The following is a 12,674-nucleotide window of genomic DNA, read 5'->3' as shown; positions in this document are numbered from 1 at the left end:
CTCGCCTCCTGCGCTCTGGGGCTCCCCGGCACGGAGGCTCCTCCGCGCGCCAGGTGCGGTGGGAGGCGCAGGGGCCATTCCCGCGCCCGCTCTGCGCTCAGACCCTGGCTGGCCCCGGCTCCTGGGCGTGGGGCAGGGCGGGTGCTGACAGCTCCTCCGCTGAGCTTCGGGCGCGGAAGCCCGGAGGGGGGCGGTAGCAGCGTCAGGTGGCTGCTCTGCGTCCCCGCGCGCCGCCCTGTCAGTCCCTGCTCCGCGCTCAGCCTCAGCTGGAGCGGGAGCTGATCTACACCTTCGCCCCGACAGCTGCGTCCTCGGGAGCAGCCGGGGCTCGGGACCCCGGCGGGAGAAGCTGAGATGTGACCCCCTCCGACTGCCCATTGCTCCTCTGGCATCCTGCCTGCTTCTTCCTTTCCCGCTCCACGGCCCCATTGGACAGCGAACGTGTGTCTGGATCTCTGGGGAGAGAGGAGCGGCTACCGGGCGCACAGCCCGGCAGAAGTTGGGCTCAGCTGGGCAGCCTTGATCCAGCTGCGCGCGAGGGGTGGGCCAGGGCGGGAGGAGAGGAAGGCTCAGTAAAGGGGTCCGCATCTGGGCTGAGAGGGACTGGGAGCCAGAGCTAGGGGTGACTCTTCCCGCTCCCCGGCCTCGGGGCGCGGGGCAGCGGGAGAAATGCTGAGTCCGCGCCCAGGCGACCGCCGCCGCGGCAGCAGCAGCCTCAGCAGCAGCTTCAGCATCAGCACCGGCGGGACAGCGACAGCGGGGGCGGCGCAGGCGCACTGTGCCCCGCGGAGCCTGCAGTTCCCGAGCCCCGTGTGCGGCACCGCCACAGTCTGGGCAGCGGCGGCCGGGGGAGCGCTACTACCATGAACTGCCTGGTCCTCCTCCCCAGAGCTGCTCATCCAGGTCGGGCTGGAGACACAGTCAGGGGACCCTGTCGCCGCCGCCGCGCCCCCTCTTCTTTCGGCTCGATCTTCTCCTCCACCTTTACCTCCTCTTCCTCCACCTTCTCTTCCTGCATCCCCCCCTCCCCCGCCGCGGATCCTGGCCGCTGCTCTCCAGACCCAGGATGCCGGGGGGCAAGAGAGGGCTGGTGGCACCGCAGAACACATTTTTGGAGAACATCGTCAGGCGCTCCAGTGGTAAGAAGAGTTGCAGTTCAGAACACCCCCACCTCCATCCTGCCCACGCGCGCCCCCCATCCTCCCCATCCCATCCCTCTCCCAAGGGGGAGGGGGATGCAGACAGCCCTACCTGGTGGCTTCAGTTACTAGTTGGACCTGATTTGGGGTCGGGAGGGGAATAAGGCAGTGAAGGAAAGTTAGTTGCATCCCCTCCCCACGACAGACTCTCCTCCCTCCCACCTGTCCAGAGCCCAGAAGGGAAGGGGGAGCTGGGAGATTGTAGGTTCATCTGGAGAATAAAGTTGAGTTTTCCTTTGATGAGGGATATCTTTCTTGTTCATCCTTTCCCCACATTTTCTCCCCCTCAAGGAGGCTTCAGGGACTGATCAAATTCTTAGAGTTAATCTCAGTGGGAAGGTTTCCCTCGAGTTGGGAATGGCTGTGAAAGTGGCTACTTAATGAGGTTTAAGTCTCTGGAATGGCTTTTGGGCCCAATGAGCACTGCTGAAAGGAACCTTGTGCTAGGGAGAGGAGTTGGAGTTGAACCTAACAGAGTCAGTACTTGAAAAATGGGAAGCCAATTACTATGGTTAAGTTTGTGTTGAAAGTTTCTTTATTTTAATTTTTTTTTTCCATTGTGCATTGCTCTTTATTAATCTATTTGATATATTTCACTTGACTTAAACAGGGGAAATGTGAAAGGGAAGCAATAGCTACTGTGCTTTTAAAGAACTGGAGTAAGAATCTTAAAAAATGCCATTCTACTTTGCTACTGATTGTAAGGTTTTCTTGCCTTAAAGTGTCTTTAAAATGCCATCCATTTATAAAGTCATTTCCTTCAAGCTATTCTGAATGGAGATCAATATATAGTTCACATTTTAAGACCTTATAAACTTTGCATGTTACTGAAATCTACATCTTTCATGTTGTTTTAATTCTTTTATATAATTTCCAATTTTATAAGCAAGATATGTAAAGTGTCCTTCAAAGTTTTTTTCCTTCGGAGGCTTGTTATTTTATTTTGAGATCATTTATTGGGAGACTTATGAGAAAGATATTGCTGCATATTGATTACAGTAGAGCTTGGGCCAAAGCAATGGAAATACTCTATGCAGTTCCAAAATTCATTGTTTATTCATTCATTGAAACAATATTTACTTGGGTGCCATATACAACAGACACTCTGTGGGGTCCTTTGGATAAAAGAAATGATTAAGACACTTCTGCTCCTAAGAAGCTCTCTGCCTAGTGTGTAAGACAGAGTCACACTAAAATAATAATAAATAATTAAATACAATTATGCTTTCCCTGAATTGGTTGACTAGATTATACTAATTCATAGATTAGGATCTCTTCAAAAACGAAGCTTGCAAATAGTTCCCCTGATTTTTGGGACCGTGTATATTTAAGTGTCCCGAGGTATTTTTCATAAATCTCTGATGTGGTATTTGGTTTTAATTTGAAGCTTGTGACTTTATTTCTTCCACATTGGTCAACATCTGATATTATACAAGTCTAGAGCAGACTTTTTGGGTTGAAAAAAAATAGCTAACAGTCTTGGTCTAATTTTTAAAAAAATCTATAATATTTTTGGCCATTCCAGTGTGATTTGAAATATGTTTTTTTATTTTTTATGATAATATAAAATACAAATTCATAATGGTAGGCAACTTCCACGTTTATACATACCTTCATGTATTCCTGTTAAATGCAGACCTAGAATACAAGGGGATGTCACTATTAAAACAACCAGTTTGGGAACTTTAAAGTCTATTGGGATCAACTATTTCAGATACATACATTTTATTTCAGCTTTCTCATCCTCTTGGATTATTTCAATTCCATGCAATCTGGTCCGTGAGGGGACTTGTCAGAGAATGCCTGAAAAAATAAAACCCACAGGCTCTCTGTTCCTCTGCACGATGACCTGAAAGAAGATGAGAATTCCTTGACTGCAGTTTACTAGTATAGCATCTTTGGTTGAAAGTTCTTCTACAGAGTGGAGCGATGAGCCAGCTTTGAGAATATGTTTGATTTCAGATATAGTAGGAAATTAAGGCTTACCTTAATGTGGCTTGGAAATATCTGCTTCTGCCACCTCTATTTTATATCTACCATCCAAATCGATGAGTGTTTGATTGTTTTGACACTTTGTGTTCATAATTGCTTCATTGGCTTAATGTTTCTTTCAGTGGATAACAACCCCAAGCGCAAATGAAAATTTATCTGTTCTGGCATTTAAAATGCCACTTCTAATTGCTTATGGCTAGCTTTTAATACCACTGCTTGAAACCGCCGAGCTTTGTTTGCAATGTATTGGACCGGTGAGGTAAATATGTGCATGTGCAGGTAGTAAAAACTAGAAAGTCTCAGTACTACTTTTACAGGAAGAGCCCCAGAAATTGAGAATTACAGTATTCAATTGGTCTGCACATTCATGTGGGAGTAGCCCACAGTTGTTGTCATTTCTATATGATTTGGCAGAGAAATAGAAAAATTCATTCTGAGAAATTGTTTAATTGAAACTAACAGAGGAAATTCCCTTCAGGATTCTCACAGATGGATGAAGTTTGTCACAGTGAAGATTTCATTATTCACTAACTTTTAACAACATTGAAAGTGAAGTGTTGGCAGAGCTTTAGTGGAACAGACAGAAATCGAAGAGAGTTGCCTACTTACCCTTACCCCACGAAATGCTTCTCTTTCTGATACATCACCATTTTCTTCTTATGAAAAGATCAGGTCTTTTACTGAGAGTTGGATGAGATAGACACGTATACAGAGAGATGTACACAGATACACCACAGACAGGCATCCATCCAGATACGAAGATGGATGTACAGGAAAAAAAACCCCAACCTCTCTCTCTTACACACAAAGAGCAAAAGAGAGATATACAGAAAGAGAGACACAGAGAGGGGGAATATCAGATTTGGAAGAGTAATGGACACAAAGAGAAAACATCAGGCACTAATTTGTCCACGGATATAACTAATGAACTGAAATTGCAGCCAATTAGACATCCATCAGAGAACTTCATGTTGTGGAACAAAAGAGCACAAAGTGTGGTCTATTTGGATGTAGCTTTTAAACCAGAGGACTTCCTAATAAAGTTCCTAAGTTCTCATTTGCAATTTCCCACAATAACAGTGCTTCATTCTGTGTCTTAGAGTAGCACTATCTCCTATTTGCTGTTACTTTACACCTCTTGAGATTGGATTTTTATTTTCCTTCTTTGGTTGACTCAGTCTGTTATGGGGAAGCATTTCAAAGTGTTACTGGTGATTCAAAGTCTATAAAATAAAATAGTGAGGGCCACTGAGTAGGATGGATACAAACATGCTTTATGGCCAAATCCCACAATAGTAGAAGTAGGAAATTCCTCTTTTTAATTTTAAGATAAAAGACAAGTTTTAGATAAATAAAAGGAATTATAATAATTCTTAACATTTGATTCTAGCAGATACAGAGAACACATTATTAGTAGTCTGAGAAGTTGCAAAGGTCAGAAGTATAAGTGTAATAGCAAGGTTTAGATACAGTTTTGGCTAGGAGGTTCAAAATAAGTTGCTAGGAATGGAAAGTTTGGGAACTATGGGATGAGTTCATTACATGTATGACAGGTCTTGTAGACAGCCCCGGCCCAAAGTGCTTCTTGACTGAACCCGTGTCTGGCACATTATTAGGCTGTCTTTCCTTGTTTAAATTGTAATTATTTGTGCAAACTCTTCATCAGTATACATTGGGCTGTAGGGAGCAGAAAACTTGTGGGTAGGGGGTAAATACCTGAAAGAAAACAAGAGTATCTTAAGAATTATAGGTGAAATTTTAGATTCAAATGAAACAAAACATTTCCAAGACCTTCAATCTGATTATGTCTTTGGGCAGCACATTTTATTCATATGTTGTCTTTGGTTCCTTAGCAAATAGGCAGAAATGATTAGTTTCCATGACTGTGAACTAGGTTGCCATTTTGATATATTATATATACCAAATTTAATGTCTTTTTATTAGAATCTAATTATTGTTCTTTAATATTTTAAACATTATTAAAATCTATGAATGTTTTTCTCTTTAGAGGAAAAAAAAGGGGCTCAGGAAAGAAGAAAACAGGAAAGGTAGTATTTTATCAACCACTTCAATATACTCGATTTTCCATTATTGCTTGAGATATCAATGTTGTACAAGCACTTTCTTGGCTTAGTCATCTCATAGGAAAATCCAAAATTATTTTTTTTTTGCTATAATTAATATTTGTGAAAACTGAGATCTTAAAGGAGAACCTATAGGAGAAAAAATAGAGAACTAGTGATTTAAAAATAAAACAGAAAAAGACATCATACCTTTTTAGTAGCATCCAATGTAAAAGAAATGATGAAAAACATGATTTTTTGGGGGGGCATAAAGTTCCCGATATTTTTTCTTGAACGATTTTCTTTGACATCTAAACCGCTATTGAGGAAATACTGATAGAACCGTGTTGTGTTTGGTTTCCTCAGGTATTACAGTGTATCATTTTTACTTTGAAAATATCACTGAGGTTGAAATTATACTGACCACTCCCTAAATTATATTTATAAGTAAGCCAGTGGATTTGTCTCTTGCTCTAGAGCCCACAGTGTGTTATGTAATGAGTAGCAATGCTTTGCTGACCAGAACTTTGCTTATGCCAGGTCACTCTTGTCTTCACTAGAAATCGCCCTCTTTGTCTGTCTTTTGGGTGGTTCCAGAAGTAGGGTGTGTGAGAACTCCATGTACCTGGCCATCCTTTAACTGCCCTCCTGAAAGAACAATGTAAGACACTATTTGTTAATAAAAGACAGCAGCTAGGAATATTTTAATTGACGGTGACTGAGTTGACTTCCAACAAGAAATCCTTTAGCTTAGTCAATATTTGTCTTTTACTTTCATTGTTAATAACGGCTGTTTGCAAGCATGGAGGAAGAGTGCTTCTGTGTTCTCCAGTGTCCGGCCTAGGAAAAAGGTTGTATTGTTCTCCAAAGCTCTGTAGATAGTATTTACCACAAGAGGTCACTATCGGTTCTGTCACAGGTGAACCAAGTAGTACATATCTTCCTTTTTCCATTTTTGTGATTTTTCCCTCCAGTTGGATTGGAGGTTAAAATCAACATAATTAATTGTTACTCTTGGAAGAAAAAAATCTAAAATATTAGACATATAGGGAAGCAAAATGAAGAAAGATACTCATTTCTTTTAATTATTGCAGTCTTATTTTAGTTGCTAAAATTAATTTATTTTATGACTAGATAAATTGGATATTAATAAAGAGTTTACGTAAAGAAATACATTTAAATACATTTGAGACTAATATAATACTTCAGCAGATGAACTAAATTTTATTGTAATAAACCATTTCACCATGGTGGTAATATATATGAGATACAAAGTTTTGCAGAAAAATGCCATATAAATAATGTCCATATATATTTCTATTTCAACAACATTTTTCCTCTGTGAGATATCTTGATATAATTCATATTAAATCAGTGAAGTAAGATCAGTTCTTGACAGCGCTTTGATTTTATTGAAAGGTAGTTCACAGATGTACAGTTATTTTCTTAGGATATTATATGATTCTAATATTTTCATGTTATCCAAACTTTTAAAATAAAACACAGAGCTAAAACAAACATTCTCTGAAATTTTCCAAACTTATTGAATTTTCCTCAGAATAGGGTTGGAGATAATATTACTTTAAGAGGTTTTGTTTCTTGTCAATCAGGAAGTCTGAATCTTGGTTTCAGGAATTTCTTTTTCTTTTTCATAGGATTAGAAACCAAATATTGGGAGATGCTTCAAAATGTCCCAAACAAAATTAGTTTTAAATGGAAAAATTAAAGATAGTAGTTTTGAGATACATTATGTTTTCATATGGAAAAGTAGAAAAATTAATTAAAGAGCAATAAAAAAATTAGAAAGGAAGAGTGATTGAAAGCTATTTGAAATTTTATTGAAATGGATTTCTTTCTCGGGGTCTGTTCCCATTAGAGAAATATACATACTAAATATGAAGTTCTTTTACTTGAGATATGAGCTTAGGTGCACAGTTATAGCAGTCCCTGGAGGTAATGACATATAACTAGAAAGTCATGAACATGTTGCTATATGAACTAAGCTCCTTAAAGATATGGGTCATACCTCACTCGTATTTCTGTATCTTCCACTATGAAGAGTACATAGCACCAAGTACTAGTTGAATAAATGTCTTTTGATTTTGTCTCCTAAATTAAACAAGTCCATAATTGTTTTTTCCCCCAAAAGAATGCTGATTAAATCTATTAAGTAAGCTTGTATAAGTAATTGCATAGTTTCAAGTGTCTAGTCAATGGGTAGATCTGAAAGCAGAAATGGCATCGTACAGGGCAACTCACACGGGACTCGTGCAAGCACAAGAGGCAAACATATAAGTGTTCTCATGCTCATCTCTAATTCCAGATAAAAATTTTTCTACTGCTCTTGTTCTACCCTCTAAGAGTTTAAAAGCTAGACTCTTTTATATAAGAAAGAACCATAGAGAAATTTGTAGATTCTGATTAATTTTGTTAAGAAACAATTTTGCAGTTAGGAGATGGCAAGTTTTATCCTTGGGAACCCATCCTTACCAGTTTAAATATCTTCTGAGTGAGTTTTGCCCTGTGGTTCTGTGTAGTATCCCACAGAAGAGAGGAAATGGATTTTGGCTTTTTAGAGATGGCAGGGCCAGCCTCAGATCACCAAGTTTAACTGAAAATCAGACAACTCACTTGGATTGAGGGGAGGAGTTAACTTTTATCCTGATCTTTTCTGTAAGCCTTTTCTGTCTGCCGGCATATTTTTTATTTGGGGGCAATTAAAGCACAATGAGTTTATTTTCATATATTTACAGCATTGAGAGAATAGAAGAATTCTTCAACCAGGGTTAAGTGGCTCCAGAATAAAGTCCCCTACAAACAGCTCCCATCCTTTTGCTTGACATTCATATTCTTTTTGGTTAATAATTCATTACTGAAACAAAAATTTATTGATTGTCTCCTACGTGCTAGGCACGGATCTAAGTTCTGGAGATACATAATATGCACAATGATAGAAATAATGCTTCTTTTTTTTTTTTTTTTCTGTGAGGGGCTAGCACTATAACTTGCTTATTCTTCCCTAGTTTTCTCCTCTGTAACATACAATAATAAGAGTACCTAGCTCATGGTATTGGAGTGAGGATTAAATGAGGTAATATATACATAGTACTGAGAACAGTATCTGGCACACAACAAATACTATGTCAGTATCCATGAGTTTAGTTGCTACTATCATTTGGATGTTTGAATCTTTGAATGCACCATCTGTAGTTGATGTCTTTAATCCTTGGTCACCATTTTCCTTTGCACTTCTTTCAAATGATTTCTGTCTGTAATGTTGAAATGTCCTGGAAGATTACAAATGAGTCTTCTTGTGAATCCAAAGCCCTTTTATTTTTCTGTATTTTTCTGACTTTGCAGGGTTCGACACTATGCTCCGCTACCCTCTCTGACACTTGTTTCACTTTTGTCTTTCATGACTTTGCACTTTCTCCTGCCCTTTTTCCTGGATTCTCTTCCTAGTCCCTTTCTATTGCTTTCCTGTTCCCTCTCTCCTCTTTTCCCTGCCCTGTCCCTTGTCTTTCCCTCCCCTCTCCTGAAGACTGAATAGTCTTCCAGGTTCAAACTTCAACCATCTTTCTTACACACATGCACCCTCCTTTTCAGAGCAAGCTTGTCCTCTATCATAATTTAAACTTTATCCTCCCTGTGCCCCAGTCTTGTGTTTCTAGTGGCCTCTTCTTATACTTCTTGTACTTCTCACAAGTAATCTAAACCTCAAATGTCGCCAGAATTGAATTTATCATCAGTTTTAGCTTCAAACAGACTTACGTGCTTTGCTGTTTCCCCATCTCTGTCAAAGGTGTTTCTAATATTTTAGTCTTTAGGCAGGATCAGACCTATAAATTAATACAGAACAAACTGATGGTGGTCAGAGGGAAGGAGGATAGAAGGATGGTCAGAATGGGTAAAGGTGAGTGGGAGATACAGGCTTCTACTTATGGAATGAGTAAATCATGGGAATAAAAGTTACAACATAGGGAATATAGTCAATGACATTGTAATAGCATTACATGGTGACAGAATGTGGCCACACTTGTGATCATAGCATAACTTATAGAGAGGTTGAATCACTATGTTGTACACCTGAAACTAACACAACATTGTGTGTTGCAGCTAGACTCAAATAAAAACTTTTTTTTGTTGTTGTTAATTTTAGTCTTTTAGTCTAGAAACCCGAGGGTCTTCTTTGACTTCCAGGTCAGTATAATATTAGTCTTGCTTTCTAACCAGATTAGTTATTGTTTTTAGTTATTACTACTAAATTACTAAATATTGTTTTTAGTTATTATTACTACACAGCACTTGTGTGCAAATTACGTAAATTCATGCCAGTTAACTATACTGATTTATCTCAGGGCATGAAACATGTCCACAACTGACATCATATGAAGCCAATGTATGTAGATATGATGAACCAAAGAAAGACTTACAGGTGGAAAGAAGAGTTGCTTCATTAACTGCGCTCAGGAACAAAATGTCTTATCTCTGTGTGAGGAATGAAAGGTATGATACATTCTCCTCATTCATTTCTAAAGCAGTCCTTCTCTCTACTAGAGCAACCATAATCAAAGTAACATGCAATCTTTCTGAGACTCTGTGGGGGTCTTTCTTTCTTTCTTTCTTTCTTTCTTTCTTTCTTTCTTTTCTTAATGTTTATTTTTGAGAGAGACAGAGCGCAAGTGAGGGAGGGGCAGAGAGGGAGGGAGACACAGAATCCGAAGCAGGCTCTAGGCTATGAGCTGTCAGCACAGAGCCCCGACGCGGGGCTCGAACTGACAGGCTATGAGATCATAACCTGAGCTGAAGTTGGAAGCTTAACCGACTGAGCCACCCAGGCATTATGGGGACATTTCTAAGGCTCAGGGAACAGTGCTTTCCACAGAGCAAAGGCATTCCATCTTGATGACAGAGACTCTTGTCCTGGTAACAGGAGCCCATACCCATGGTGAAACACTGGGCCTCTCTAGGATTAGAAGTCTTACCTGGCAAGTTGGTGGAAAGACTCAGCAAAGCCATAAATGTAGCAGCTCTTGTACTGTACCTTGTCATGGTAAGGGCTTAATAAATATTCACCTTTTCCTATTTTCTTTAAATAAGGTAAGGCAGGGAAGATTTTCTTCCTTCCTTTTTTAACCTGAAGAAAACAAAATATTAAGTAGTTGAGATTTTAAGTCATAAATTGATGAGTCTAAGCTTAAAGCATTTGGACTCACTTGACCAAGGGCCTACTTCTTTGGGGGAAAAAAAAAAACCAAAACCCCAAACAAACACTACTCTTCCCTCCAACAAAAACTACTATTGAGAGCCAAAGAAACATCAGTACTTTTTAGCTCAGTAACTGGCAGTGCTTGCAGAGGCCAAAGAAGAAGGCAGAAATGTCAGGCTTTTTGTAACTGGCCCAGTGAAATCTGGCCAAAGGAGAGAATTGAATTGAATTTGTGATCTGTATCTTTTCCTTGCACAATTAGCTCCTATTGCATAGATAGTAGGAAAGAAAATAGAATAAAGCTTTAGAAAATTAATTAGATTGTAAATGCATTCAGAAAAGCCTTGCTTCTGTATTTCTACCAGGTGTGCAGGTTACACTCATCTTTTAATTGGAATTCTTCATTAGTTATCTAGCCATTAGTGTTGATTGCCTTAAAAGGTTAACTTCAAAGAAAATATATAATCCCTTTAGAACAGATGCAGTTCGTTTGCAAAAACAAGGTTTGTTTATTTGTAGGATTTAAAAGTGATGCTTAACCATTAAATATGTAACACTTTTCCCCCCTGATAAATACATTTTGACTGATTTAGCTTTTGTCCAAGATTATGTAACTAGTGACTGTCTTATGGCTTTAGCTATTTTAAGAAATTTCATTGTAATAAACTTCCATAAAAATTCATCATTATTTATATCAGGGTTAAGGTTTTCTGTTGTATTCTGAAATATGAGTCATACAGGTCATTACTGCAGTTACCTTTTGCTTCTAATAATTCTGACCAGTATACTTTTTAGAAACCCATCTTCTCATGAACGAAATACTGACTATTAAAAGTAGAAATTTTGAATTGTTGGGAATTCTTTCGTGTGTCAGTGTGTAGAAATATTTTCTATAACAAAATTGCTATTATTCCTGCCATTAAAATTTTAGAAATATGTGTTAAACAATCTCAAGTATTCTGAGCCACTTTGGCTAGATGGAAAAATGATGAAGTTAATGCCATCAAAGAAACATAGAAACCTAAAAATGTACCTTTGATCTTGAAGGAGATGAAAAGTAGAGGCATATTTTTATCTTTGATGACAGCTGAACAAGTTTGAATAAATTAACAGATATTTTTTGCATCTTTCAAACTCTCACAGTGATGGTCTGCTTAATGTTGCCAATATTATTATATAATAATTAGTCTCATTGTGGAAGGTACAAAGTGTATGTGTCTACACACACACATATGCACACATTCCCTTGCTATAGAGCTGTAGGGTAAAGGTGTATTTGTAAGAATAGGAAAGAGACCAGCTTTATATTCTGTTATCACATAGTGGAAGTGAGCAATGCATCTCCCAGAAATCAATGTTGTGGATGTGGATATGACATATAAGTTATTTATGCTTTTGTTTAGCCATCTGTGCCAGGATGGTATTTAATCCAAATAACATGTGCTGTACGTGCTTTGGGGATTGTTCTGCTGTTACTGTTCTAGGAAACTTAAATGTATCTATAGATATCACTCATCCAGAAGACAAGTTTAAAAAGTAATATACACTCCATGATTTAAATTTTCAAGTTTCCAGGGTGCAGGGAAATCTGCTAGGAACCTCTGATTTTTTTTTTTTTTTTTCAGAATTGTCAGTTCTTTGAAGAAAAATACCCAGCACGGTCCTTATCTATATTCATGACAATGTCCAGCCTTGCTCTAATTATTGTTTGTTGATTATATGACTTAAAATTTTTTTAATGTTAATTTTTGAAAAAGAGAGACAGAGTGCAAGTGGGGGAGGGGCAGAGAGAGAGGGAGACACAGGATCCAAAGCAGGCTCCAGGCTCTGAGCGGTCAGCACAGACCCTGATATGTGTCTCGAACTCACAAACCATGAGATCTTGACCTGAGCCGAAGTAGGATGCTTAACTGACTGAGCCACCCAGGCGCTCCTGATTATATGACTTTAAATAGAAATCAGAATTTTTATATTTGATTTGATCATTCAACAGACACTTGTGGGGATTCAGTGATGAACAAACAGACATGGTCTCTGACTTCAGGGGACTTGAAGTCTGGTAGGGGAGAAAGGTGTTCGACAAACCCATGTCAAATATATAATTACAAATTGTGGTAAGCACTGTGAAGAAAAGGAAAGGATGCTGTGACTAAGTATACAGGGATTCATTTCAATTGGGAGACGGTGTCAGGGAAGGCCTTTCTAAGACAG

The 12,674-nt window shown here is 39.1% G+C and overlaps 1 protein-coding gene across 1 annotated transcript in view; it reads left to right on the top strand.

Annotated features, from left to right (window-relative positions):
* The first annotated feature begins 205 nt into the window (after positions 1 to 205).
* The window catches only part of KCNH5 (potassium voltage-gated channel subfamily H member 5), a 294,649-nt gene continuing 282,180 nt past the window's right edge, over positions 206 to 12,674 (top strand). The window contains exon 1 of the mRNA XM_019451600.2: positions 206 to 1,139. Coding sequence (XP_019307145.1) covers positions 1,067 to 1,139 — 73 coding nt within the window. The 5' untranslated portion in view covers positions 206 to 1,066. The remainder of the gene's footprint in view (positions 1,140 to 12,674) is intronic.

Source organism: Panthera pardus, unplaced genomic scaffold, assembly GCF_024362965.1.
Source record: "Panthera pardus isolate Hobbes unplaced genomic scaffold, ASM2436296v1 HiC_scaffold_24, whole genome shotgun sequence".
Classification (NCBI taxonomy): Eukaryota; Metazoa; Chordata; class Mammalia; order Carnivora; family Felidae; genus Panthera; species Panthera pardus.
The sequence above is the reverse complement of the archived record's forward strand: the minus strand, read 5'-3'. Positions and strand labels throughout refer to the sequence as shown.